This window comes from Gymnogyps californianus, chromosome 1 (genome assembly GCF_018139145.2).
Source record: "Gymnogyps californianus isolate 813 chromosome 1, ASM1813914v2, whole genome shotgun sequence".
NCBI classification, from domain to species: Eukaryota; Metazoa; Chordata; class Aves; order Accipitriformes; family Cathartidae; genus Gymnogyps; species Gymnogyps californianus.
In genome coordinates this window covers 103,229,372-103,242,238 of record NC_059471.1, presented here as the reverse complement: position 1 = coordinate 103,242,238, position 12,867 = coordinate 103,229,372, and the positions used below count along the sequence as shown (strand labels likewise).

The window sequence follows — 12,867 nt, the reverse complement described above, 5'->3', positions numbered from 1 at the left end:
TCTGCTCTTTCCATTTGTTATATTGCCTCAACAGGACCTCACAAGTTTGAAGACTGTGAAGTACAGTGCAGACTATGCAACTGTTCAGTTCATCTCAGTGTCTTCTCAGGAGAGATCCAGAGCTGTTGCAATATGTCGCTTTATTTAGGACCTTCGTTCAGTGTATAAGCAGGATGTGGATCTCCTTGCAGGAGTATGCTATGGAGTTAAAAGTTTACCTGGGCTCCAGGGGAAACAGGACAAGTTCATCAGAGAGAAGTCTGCGGAGGGTTGCTGAATAAGGAGTAGCTATCTCTGCCTGAAGTCCCTGAGCAGCAAGTGATAGAGGCTGGGAGAGTGCAGGTGGAGGTATCACACAGGATTACCTGTCCCTGTACCTTTCTCCGCTTATGTGCTCTTGGCTGCTATGGAGACAGGAGGAAGGTGGGCTGGGTGGACCTTTGGTCTGAGCCAGTATGTCTCCTCTTCTGTTCTTAGGTGTATTTATAGGATATTGTCTAAGGAGGCTCCACTTTCTAAATTTGGGCCAACTGGTGTTAAGTCTGCACTCCCACATACTTCCCATGTGGTGCTAAGCAAGTTGTGTAGGCCCCATCCTCAGGTTACCTAGGCACATCGTAGGAGCTAGACACCTGAATACTTTTGAGGATCTGGGTCTTAATTTCCTTGGCTGCACTGACTCTGTAGAAGATGGAGAGCTGTTGTATACGCCCATCCACAGGGCTGCTGTGCAGGCAGCTGGCAAACTGCCTGAAGGCAGCCTACAGCCAGCTTCTCCAGCTGTGCCCAGCTGTGCGCTGAGCTGCCTACCACTGTGCAACACTGTTGGGTGCATATGGTTTGGTGGAACTCCATGCGCTCTGAAAACTGCTGGTTTTTGTCTTGAATCTCTCTGCGTGTTCCCTGTGATCCATTAGGGATAGGTGCTACGTGCACATACAGCCTCGGGTGTACTGAGGTCTTATCACGAGCTAAATTTCTGGTACCACGGTAATATAAATATTTGAGCAGCCACCGGGTCTATTCTGCAGGTTCTCTATCAACAGCTAAACTGCTGACCTCTTTAAATTATTAACCCCACAGTTTGGGGCATGGAAAAGGAAGAAGTCTACTTATTGCTTTAAGAGATCAATTGATATCCAGTATATACAGAGAGAGAGGAAGGAAAAAGGTCAAAGTTTCTGAGATGGGCAGAGGAAAACCCAGCAGGAACAGATGAACATGTTTAGCTTTTAACAGCAGTATTGAGTTCAGCAGCAGCAGTTCCTCCCCCTGAAAAATTTACCCTCTGCATAGTGGCTGAAGCGCTTATGGGGGGTTGGTAGGCTTGGCTTTGATTCCCTTATTTTTCAGAGAGGATCCAAACCCACATTTTGTACAAAAATAGCTTGTTCACTAGGTACAAGCTAGAATCAACAGGCTACTGTGGTTGGAAGAAGGCAAGGCTTTGGGGTCCAGAGAGAATGGGAGCCCGAGGAGCCTGAGTTCCCATACAGATGCTGCACGCTTGCAACAGTTTTGGCCCTCACCCCTTCTTTCTCTCTGCTGTCTCTGTGAACATAAGCGCAGCTCACAGAGACTGAAGTGTGAGGGACCTTCGTGAGCGGAGGGAGGAAGCAGCCCTGGAAATACTGACATGCTCTGCTGCATCTGGCAGCTAAGCTCTGTCCGTCCAGCCCCGTGGCATTGGATTAATCCTTACCCCAAAGGCAGCGTGCTCCATCCACTCTATTTCTCAAATCACCACAGCGTGGCACAGAGCTTGTTCATGGGAGTCTTCTGTCCGGGTAATTAGCAGGTCCAATTCTGCTTAGACTGATAAAATTTGACAGAATCACAGGCAGTATATCTGCAAGTATTTTCTCTAGCTTAACCATTCAATGGCTTGACTTATTCTGCAAACAAAGTATGTAGAGCAGTGGAGAAGTGCAGGAAAAACACTGGTGGCATGATCCAGTTTTATTCTCCTGTCTCTCTGCGAGCAGGAGAGGGAGAAAGAATAGTTACCCCAGGAGTTGTCCTTCATCATCTCGGGCTTTTGACTGTGGCAACTCTAAAAACAGAGTACTCAATCGGCAACTGAAGAGGGGGAAAAAATAGCGCAGAAGTCTGATTCATTCTCACCCTGGATGAAATGGCAATGTTCTGTTGTTGTTATTGTTGTTATTTTTAAAGCAGGTAAAAATAACAGCACTTTCATCTATGTGGTGATCTGTGGGTGTTTGCATTCACTGTGTGTGAAACAAAACACGGCATCCTAGGCCAGAAAGCGGTCTACTGTTTGTCTCTCTCCAAGTGCTTTCATCATTCACGTTGAATGGGGCAGGACATTGAAAAGTGTTCACTGACTATTTTATTGCAAAAAATCATTGGTTTTGTCTGCATTATTCAGGGAATAATATAGATGACTTACCCTGTTCTATAACTCAGGATGAAAAAAAGCCAGATGAAATAAGTTGCATGAAATTTGCTTACATTATTTGATGAATATTACTTGGCAAGCTTCATGACTTACAATCAAGACTTGGCATGGCAGAAAAGCACTCTGATCTTTGGACAAGAGCTGGGACCCAGAACTCAATGGAAATGCTTCTGTTAAGAGGCACTGATGTGTGAACAGCCTAAAATTAAAATACTTCAAGAAACCTCATTTTATTTAGAGAGGTTATAAAAACCCAAAACTCATGTTTGACTGTATAGATGTATTGTAAATGATAAATATTTCATCTACTATGATGGATGAAGACTGCAAGTTCCTGAATGCAGGAGCTACATCTTCTGTGAGGGGTGTCCAGGGTTCAGAACTCCTTGGCTGCTCGCTGAAAAAAAAATGCCACTATTCTATATATAATTTCATGTAATCATTTGTGTTTCATTCCTTCTATCAGAAGAGCTGGTTGGTTGCTAAAAATATACTTGCAATAAGCTCAGTTGTGAATCAGGTAGGAATATTTATCTTTCCCTCTGACAGAGGAAAACAAACCCAAATGGCAGTACCTGGTGAAGCTTTCTCTTTTCAGAGGGTGTTTACATAGGCCTTCATGCTGTCAAAAAGCAGGATGAACAGTAAGTCCCTTGGGAGTGTAAGGACAACAGAGAAAATGAAGTGAAAGCCTTGGTGCTTGCCACTGCATCCCACAGGAAATTCTCAACAACCCTTTTAAAGTAATTTTAACAAAATTCAATCCCATTCAGTGCAATTACTGTCAGGATGTCAAAGAAAAGAATTTAATAATGTATTGGTAGCAAAGATAGCTTTCTGTATTCCCCCTTTTTCTGTCTTCATGGCAGCATATTCGTACCTTCCACTGCCATTTTGTAATTAAAAGCAGATCAGGAGTTTGAAAGACACACAAAAAACCTGAGGTTTTGAACGGAGTTTATATATTTTTCCATGATCTCCTTCCCTAGCAGAGTAAGGTGGTGCCATACGATCCAGTTGCTCAGGGTGCTACAGGATTCCTGCTTTGGTACCCGCTATTTTGACGTGTTGGCTTTGGTAACTTCCATCCTATTAATTTTAAGTGCCAGTAGTCTGGCTGCTGATGCAATATTTATGACAGATCCTGCATTACAGAACAAAGTCTCCTTTTGAAGTGCAAAGCTGGTTTGTCTTTCTATTTTATGTCAGATTTCTAAATTACCTTTGGGCATTCTCTCTTAGAGTACTCTGCTGTAAACAAACTAAACATTGTTTTAGTGAAGACAATAGACTGAATTCCTCTTTTACATAGGCAACCACATTGAATTCAGTGATGTTGTGACTGATAGAAGAATCAGGCTCAATAAATAATATTTTGATAACAAAGCCTTTGAAATGTATATTGACGTGGTGGTGGACCCAAATCTCTGCAACCTTTCCGGCTCACCTCTGGCTCTTGCATGGGGCTAGAAAGTGGGCTTGTGAGGTGGTAGTTAAGGAGGGATTTTTCGTGGTGCTGTTCTGATTAAAAATAAGATGCAGGAGACAGCAGCCAACCACTGCTGCTTTGCAGCTGCTTGCTGGTAAAACCTTCCTTCTCATCCCTCCTCCCCCAGACAAGAAATAAAGTGTGAAATGCAAAAACTTCAGTTTTGCTGTCTGATGCTTGCAATGGCACTGAATAAGCTTCTTTCAAAAGCATGCTGAGCTGACAGCTGAAGCCTGGGGTAGCTCGCTCAGTGAAGCAGGTTCGTGTGTTGCTCAGTGGAGTCACTGGCTGGAGTTGGGGTTTCCAAAGTGATCTCTGAAGCTCTGAGCAAAGCCAGAGAAAAATCAGCCCCATCAACAGCGGAACAAACTCCCAAACCAACCATCCCATGAAGAAGGCGTATTTTCAAATACGGGGAATGCTGACTGTATGCCGCTAGCTTCACAAGCTGACAAGGCATAAATATATGCTGATTCTCTGCATTGTGGTAATGCAGCTTGGTGTTTCTTGAGTGTCTTCATTATTCATAGATTTGACTAACTTGTACCATAGTTAGACACTCTCAGCATCATGGAACTAACCTCTCAGGAAAAGGTAAAATTTTTTTGTTCCTTTAGTATTTAATCACTGAGGGTATTTTTGAAGTTTGAATGCCGAAAATTTGTTTGGGGGGGGGAAGCCTTTAGTCCTATTTTTTGAGGAGCTGCGACAGCAAGGAACAAGATCAGATTTATTTCGAGGAGGGAAACTGAAGGTCCCCAGCAACTGCGTTTCTTCTCCCTGCCTGGACCCTACACAGCGTGGCACGTGCTGCTGGCATAAGGGAGTGCTTGCCCAGCCCTTCTGGTCGCAAAGCAGCTGTGTCCAGCTCTAGGAACCCACCAAGAAGTGCAAGCCACATGCGAAACTATGAGGACCTTTGAGTCTGCAGGGACCAGCATGTGTACTTGATGTTCAGTGCTCTGGGTCTTCCCACTGACTTCGGCAAGGACTTAAATTGCTGTGTGTGTCGTAGCTGGTAACTCGCGTTCTCCCTTGCAGTATGCAGCTATTAAAAACATGCAAAAAACTCCACTGACTAAAATAAATAAGATGGTATGTTTGCTTTTACTTGTTAAACCATTTATAATAGAGTGCATGAAATTCAGGGTTCCCTAACACTTTTGGGTGCAATGGTGCTACTTTTTCCATCGCAGTGAATTAATGTAAACATTCAAACAAAGCAGCAACTCGGATAAGCCTCTCTTTGTAAAAAATCATTAAAGTTTGAATCGGACAGAACTGACATAATAAAGCATTTAGCAAGTTTGGAGAAATTGGTCCTGTCTGCAGGATGAGCCTAAGGCAGATATGTAATTGGACTGTACCACTGCACTTTTTGTCAAAAAGAAATGGTGGGTAATCTGGTGCATTGTTAAAGTCACCTAAAGTATTCACTAAATAACCCTTCTGTCCTGACGGCCACAGATCTTGTCCAGACACGCAGGCTCTGTTTGCACTTCTGCTGTCCTGGCTGCAGGTACCTGCCGTCTCTATGCCCTGCTGCCAGGCTGCTGCAGGGGATCGGGCTGCCCGGGGCTCCTGCCCGATGCCCACCCACAGGTCCACATCTGCGTAGCAGCGGTTCTCCAATTACGGCTTAGTTTGGGGATTTTTGGTTTGGTTTCGTACAGCTTTTGCCTCGCAGCTCTAAGGCTGGTTCATGTGGAATCTTCTCATTAGGCTGTATCAAGGAGTAAAAACCTGTTGTCCTAGCTCCCGGTGTCACACCAAAAAACCTTGCTTTCGTATTGACATGGGTTGACAAAAATGTGGGGCATATGGACTATTAGATCAGTTACCACTTACCGGCAAATCTGCTGAGAATAGACATATGGGTAAACATCTTTAATTAACCAGGTCTGATTGCACTCTGTACTGAGGCTATATTTAAATTTTTATTTTTTTCCTCTGATGGCTTTAAAATGCCCTGTAATATTTACCTTTAGTTTTATTTTTTTAACCTTGAGTCCTTTTAAGTATCTTTTCCTGTGTTTGTTTAGCCCTCCTGTCACTCATTTATTATGCTAATTGCCTGCATGTCTTTTCTCCTAAACTTACAGCTTTCATCTTTCCGTTCCCTTGCCTTTGTTTTTAAAGTCTTACCTCTTCTTAGCTAATGTTTAATATACTCAGAGCTTCCAAATGGTATTTCTCCGTGCTTTGAGACATTGTACTGAGCATTGCAGTGTATGACCCGAAGCTCCATGTGCTTCTATTGATTTCAGTTTAGTTTTGGTTTTGGGGTTTTTTTTTGTTTTTTTCCTCTTTCCCATACTGTTTTTTTGGCAGTCTCTCCCGCTAAATTCCTGGCCCTGATATCTTTCTAAAGGCTAATCGCCCTGTCTGTGAAAACCTCCACCTGCAAGCAATAAAGACACGAGACGTGAAGAAATAAGCCCTTTTTTGGCAGCGGAGGAAAGTTGGGTTGATCCGGATCCATCTGGCAGGGCACGTCCTCCTTGTATCAAGCCATTTCTCGGCGGCAGCAGCTGCCCTACGAGGGAAGCTCCTTTCGGAGGACGCAGGGCGGTGGGTCTGCGGCGCCGTCGCGGCACATGGAGTCTCCCGCAGATGAGGAGAGGGATGCTGTGGATGGCAGCCGGGCTCACGGGGTGCATGGCCCGGAGCCAGCGTCGCCCTTGGAGTGGGAGCAGGGCTGGAGAGTGGACTCTTTGTAGGCTGTGTCTTGGTCAAAACGCGGCCAAATGTGGTTACATCTCTGCCGTGGTATTTGAAATGAGCTGTCGCTTTTAACGTGGCTGGTTTCCTCAAGTTGACACACTGGGTTATTGCCAGAGGAGGGAACATAATCCCCTCCTCCTGTTTCTCAGGCTGGTGCTTTATTGACTGAGTTACGTTGCTTCTCCGAGAAGAGGACTGGTGCAGAAGGCAATCCTTTCCTCAGGAAGTGTTCAGCTGGACGCTCTAGGAAAGCCTGGATATTGCCCCTGAATACCTGAAACTTGCAAAATACTTTACTTTGGTAGATTTATATAGTATTTCCTCTATTTCTTTTCACGTGTGAAGCAAGGAAAATCTGTAAGAAATGCTCACTGGGGTGTAGAAACATCTGTTTGGAGAAGGTCCTTGGGGTTGTATTGATGAAGCAAGTGGCATCCTACCTGCAAGTACTATTCTGCCTCAGGTTTATTTGAAACACAGCATGGGCATAAAATGAAATGGAGAGGAACGTTTTAAAAAAGGCTTGGAGTTGGTCACAGCTATTTTTCTTTCTTTCTGAGATCCTTTCTTGTGGAAGTACTTTTTTTGGTTTGGTTGGTTTACTTGTCTTATTTTATTAAGCCTTATATCTTCATCTGTAATAGAGGCATCCTTCATTACTCCCTTTGCCTTACAAAGGCAAAATACCATGGATGTCACTGACTTCCCATAATTATAGCTGATGGCTTTATTATCCAGATTTTTCCGAAGCGTGCTGGGAGAAGCATCACTGCCTGTCTGAGCTATTGATATGCCGGCATGCTGATTGTTAGAAATATTTTATGTCTGGATGGGGAAAAATTCTTGTGATAAAGACACAGCCAACTGCTAGAAGTCATGGACAAATTGTGTAGCAACCTAAATGATTTTTTCATATTATATTTAATGCTTAGTCTGTACAGTTTGGGGTTATGGGTTGTTTTTGTGTGTGGGGGGGGTGATCTCTGGGATATTTTTCTTAGGTAGAAGAACATGGCTTAGGAAAGTGCAACCACGTTCTTAAGTGATGAAAGGGCACATGTAAAGTGAACAATGTGCTAACGTAAATATCAGAAGAAGGGTCGGTCGTCTTGTAGAAGGAGACTGCTTCCATTTTATCCTCTCTCTCCCGAAACTGTTCCAGGCCCTGATCTGTGCAGTGGCTCTGTGGGGTCGGGCAGGGCGGCATGGTGGAGAAAGCACTAACGTGGCACTCAGAAAACCTGTGTGGCTTCTTCTCTCAGCTTTGTTACTTGCCTTCTGGATGGCATTGGGCAAGTCATTTCAATCCCTCAGCCTCAGTTTTCACCTCTAGCATATGGGAGTACCAATGCAGACCACCTCTATAAGGAGTTTGGATGCTTCATCCCCAGGGAAGGTTGATTCTGGTCTCCCTTGTGGACAATAGCAGAGGACAGACGTTTGACTCCTCAGATCTCTGCAGAAGAAGGTTTATTCTTCAGCTGTGGCCAGTGAAGAGCCTTTGGTTGTGAAGAGTAATGAGAAAGTGACCTCCAATTCCAAAAACATTTATTTGAAATGTTTCCAGTGTATAAGATTTCTGCAAACTTTTAAGTACGTGAGAAATTTGAAGAACCTGATTAATTACAGGATGTACTGACAAATGTTTATAAAGTCATTCTGTGCCTGAAGAATTGGTGTGAAACTGTGTGTGAAAGCACTGGTAATTTTGGAGAGGAGACAATGCTTTGAATGTGGAACTGTGTGCGCTTCTTTCATTATATGCGTTATTATATATCAATCTTGTAAATACACTGATGAGAGTGATGGGAAGCTGCTTCATTATTTTGGAGGCTCACTCAAAATATTTTATTTCTTTCAGAGACTTGAAGATAGAAAATCTGTTGCTAGATGAAGACAACAATATCAAGCTTATTGGTATGAAACCAGTTTGGCAATTCCAGTAATTAAAATTGGTAGTTTTATAAAGAGAGTTTTTGAGACTTCATAATCCTCCATGTGACAACTGCTAATGTTGCTGCAGAGAGGAGCTGAGAGAGTATAGATAGCAATCAAGCTGTTCCTGACAGCATCTTGTGAAAAAAATGTTCCAAATAATTCAGCTTTAACTGGGTATGGGAATAATCCTACATCTTTTAACCAATAGCTTTCATATTCAAATAGGGAACTTCATAAAGAATCAAAGAATTGATACCACAGAAGTAATTTATTTTATTATCTTGATAATTTCATATTTACTAAGGGTTGGATTCTGCCCCCATATGCATATGCTTCTGCTGAAGTCAGTGGGAGTTGCACACATTTTTAGCAGCTGGCAAAATTTGGTCCTATATTTGTATTCGTTAAATTTGCTTCCAGCACCCAATACGAAATTGGTTTAGAGGGCTGTTAAAAAATAAAAAAGATCAACGATAGAGTCTTGATTGTATTCGGGTATCAGCTGTACACGGCGCTCGATTCATTCAAGTCGTGCAGACATTTTAGATTAATCATTGGTGGGTATAGTCTCTCACTGCCTTTGCGTAACTGCCATTAATGTTAATGTGGGCATTGAAAAGAAAATACTCCCTTGATAAAATAAACCCCAAACATCTGTTTATATTTATCTCCATGCCTGCACTTTTGCCAACAGCAGTGTCTGTGGTTGCAGACTTAAAAACTCAACTTTCTTCAAAAGGTTTCATGATCTGAAAAGTGATGAAAAACACTTAACATTCAGGTCAAATGGACACTCACTGTAACGTATAAAGCACATGCCTCTCCAAACAAACAAGAGGAGGATGGTTAATGAAATCTGAAATATTCCAAATTTACTTAGGGAATTCAGTCTTTGGAAATATTACCCCGACTTTTAGTCATTACTCTGTAGCATATCAACCGACTCTGGGAAAATAATAGCAAAAGAGAACTCTGCATTACCTCAGCTACGGGTCAAGAGGATACTGATATGTTACCATGAATCATTCATCAGTAATGATGGATACCACCCATTATCTTGATTTAGCAGATAAGTGAGACCAGATGGTTTGCAACAGTGCTATATGAACATCTGATAGATTTAAAGAATTTCTATAACTTTCCCGTTATTGGGTGTGTGATTACACAACAGTATGTGAACTTGACATCCAAACCCAGACCTAATCAGATGATATGTGTACAATTAAAACTCACATGCCAAAAAATGACTTCAGAACTGTTCCTGCAGTTTCATTTGCTTTGGTTGCATAGAAAGGTCTCCTCGCAGTGGGTGGTGTGGGAAGAACAGAGAGAAGAGACAGTTCGATCTTCCATAGCCTCAGTAGCGTTGAAATAAATTGCCCTCAGGTCTGCAGCCTGATGTTTTAAGCAAAGTAGATTGTACGCAGTATGTATTTTAAAACAAAGCAATTAAATCCCACCATCCAATTGGGTATGTTATAGAAAAATAAAGGTTGCTTTATTAGTAATAATTTTGCTGTAAGTAAAAACAAATGTAATGTCACAGTCAGCTTATGCCATATCTCGCTAGCAGCGCTGGTGATGTCTGGTTGTTCACCCTGAAGAAGCAGTGCCTCCGTTCTTCATGCTCTGTCTGCTGCGCTTGCAGGGAAAGCTGGAGCGGGGGCTGCAGAAACTGGCCTCAGGTCCCTGGGCAACTTCTCCTCACCAACACCTCTTTTCCACGTGGTAGCACACGTAGTGCTCAGGCTGCTGCGCAGCTTTCCATTGCCACCAGGGTTTCCCAGGACAAGGAAAATTTTCCAGCACCTGTCTGTGGCGGGTGGAATAGACCAGATAATTTATAGACCAGATAATTTACTCCTCTTCCTCCTCCCTGTCTGTTCCCTCACTCAGCTCATTCAGCGCTTAGTACAATATTTTATGTAGTCTGTCTTTCTAGAAATGTGATGGATCAGTTGCATCATCACATAGTCATGCCCAGGAAGGCTATTCAATAGCAAAGAGCATGTTTTGAGGAATTATGTGCTGCTTTTCATGTTTAGGAGAAGAGACTTTAAGCTACAAAACCAGCTCACGTTAACTGCTTTGGGGTGGGAGCTTGGTCTCCGTGTCTTGTGCAGCAGCAAACACACTAGTACCTAATAAAAAATGTTGCTCTTGTAATAAATGTGAAATGAAGAAAACCCACCATAAAGGAAAAAGAAAAGGTGACATGAAGATTAAAAATGTACCAGGAAGTGACTTTGAAAGTCCCTGCTTGTTCATGCATTTCAGCAAGAACTGGATCCGTTGAGGCCCTTTCTTCACCCAGCTGCTTAATGACACCTTGCTTTTGTTACTCTTTTTAGGTACGTGCTAAGGCGGTTTATAGCATGTTCTTAGATAGTATTATTAGAAAAATTCCCTTTGCTGTGTTAAGTGGACTTACTCTTAGCTGTCTGTCAAGTCTCAAATCTAAGAACATCAGGATTGGAAACGCTGGAAATAATTCACTTCTCTTCATCTACCGGCCCATGGTGGTAGGTGTCTGATAAAGATGCTTTGAAAAGCCACTCGCAGGCCATGCGAAGTCCTTGGCGTCCTGCTCGAGGACCTATGGCACCAAAAGGACGCTGCCAATACGTAGTTCTGCTGAGCTCTGTGGAGCTCTGCTGGTCAAACTTGTCCACGAGCTTGGTGCTAAGGCTTCTGTTATTTCCGACTGTCACAGCTTGAGAGATAGCCATATATCCATAGCTTAATGTTGATTTCCTGTAGGCGTTAAAGAGTAGTAGTGTAATGCGATACTTCGATAGTACGAACAGTGGGGGTGGTGGAGTTTCCATGTCATAATATTTACTTTGGAAAACCAAGTGTGGCCTTTGATCTGAATTCTGTAATTAGCTCAGCTCATTGAAAGGAAGCCCAAGACAGAGGCAGGAATGGCAGTGAAATTATCAGTGCTGGTGGTAATACTGTTCTTATCAAGATCAGCAGTGCATCCTTAATAAAAATCACACTGCGATCACGATGTGCTGCCACAGTGTTAATAACAATATTCCCATTTCTTTTGCGATAACATCCCTGTCCCCAATATGCATGTGTTTGCGCGCATGCTGCATTCCAACAGGCACTAGAAAAACAGAGTATACCAGCCTAGATTAAATGAATGAGCTGAAAAAAGTGAATAAGATGTTTATAGTTTAAGCAAGTAAGATAATTAAAACCTGCACTACAGTATATCTCCATTGATAATGATAAAAGGATGCTGATTTATACCATCGCAGAATATAGCCCTTATATGCTTTGATTGTAAAGCATTATATTACAGTCAAGTAATTTTGAGGTGGTATGACACAGTAGGGTAAAGACCATGAATAATACTGTGTGGAGATATTATTTTTAGGAGTTTTAAAAAGTATTTTACAGTTGACATAACTCATCTGGGACCATAGCTAATAAATAGGTTAATTAAGAAAATGGATCCTCGGAAGTATTTGTATAAGCCCCAGGGATAATACATATCTAGCAGAGATGATTAAGCAGTGTCCAGAGACAATTGTTTTCCATCAGAGGCAAGGAAATTGTCTTGATCCTCCCTTCAGTTTTGACAATGTTCTCCAGCAAAACCCCTTTGAGCCTCTTTGGATGTTAAGTGTGGTGATTCTTGTCTCTCTTGTGCTTGTCTCGCTCTCAGAGATGCCACCAGTTGAGTGGAAAGCCCTGTGCAGTCATTTGGGCACTCCAGCTCACATCATAGTCATCTTTATAATTGCATTTTTTTGTAAGCATTATTATTTTTTCATGTGGTTTTGTAAGGGAACAAGGCTTATATGACTGCCCTGTCAGGGCGCTTGTAATACCTTGAGGAACTCCTGATTTCAGCCAAATTTGACATGGGGTAAAAGCTAAAGGACAGGCCATTACTTCAAGTTTTATGCAAATAAGTGGGCAGATAAGGGAGAGAGACCCAAATTAATGACTCTGTGGAGAGAGAGTGTTGCATGGGCTCAACAGTTGCCTGCTGTATTTGGCCTGCAAGACGTGATGCTTTTAGCCCATCCAGGCAGGTGGTTAGCACACTCAGAAATACGCTGGTTTATGAGACACATGGATGCAAGACACAAGTCTATAGGAAGGAGATTCAGCGATCTGCTTCTCCTGACTGCCTCATTTATGTGTAAGACAGTTTTCATTTTAAACAGGAATGCATTCTGGGAATTTTTAAGAAGACTAGATAAAAAAAAAAAAGCAAGGAACAAAACAGATGTCAGTGTTCTTAATAGCAGTATTTTTGTTGTTGCAGCTGTCA

The 12,867-nt window shown here is 42.5% G+C and overlaps 1 protein-coding gene across 1 annotated transcript in view; it reads left to right on the top strand.

Annotated features, from left to right (window-relative positions):
• The window catches only part of HUNK (hormonally up-regulated Neu-associated kinase), a 57,530-nt gene that overhangs the window by 21,160 nt on the left and 23,503 nt on the right, over nucleotides 1-12,867 (top strand). The window contains exon 3 of the mRNA XM_050913227.1: nucleotides 8,497-8,552. Within this exon, the coding sequence (XP_050769184.1) occupies nucleotides 8,497-8,552 (56 nt within the window). The remainder of the gene's footprint in view (nucleotides 1-8,496; nucleotides 8,553-12,867) is intronic.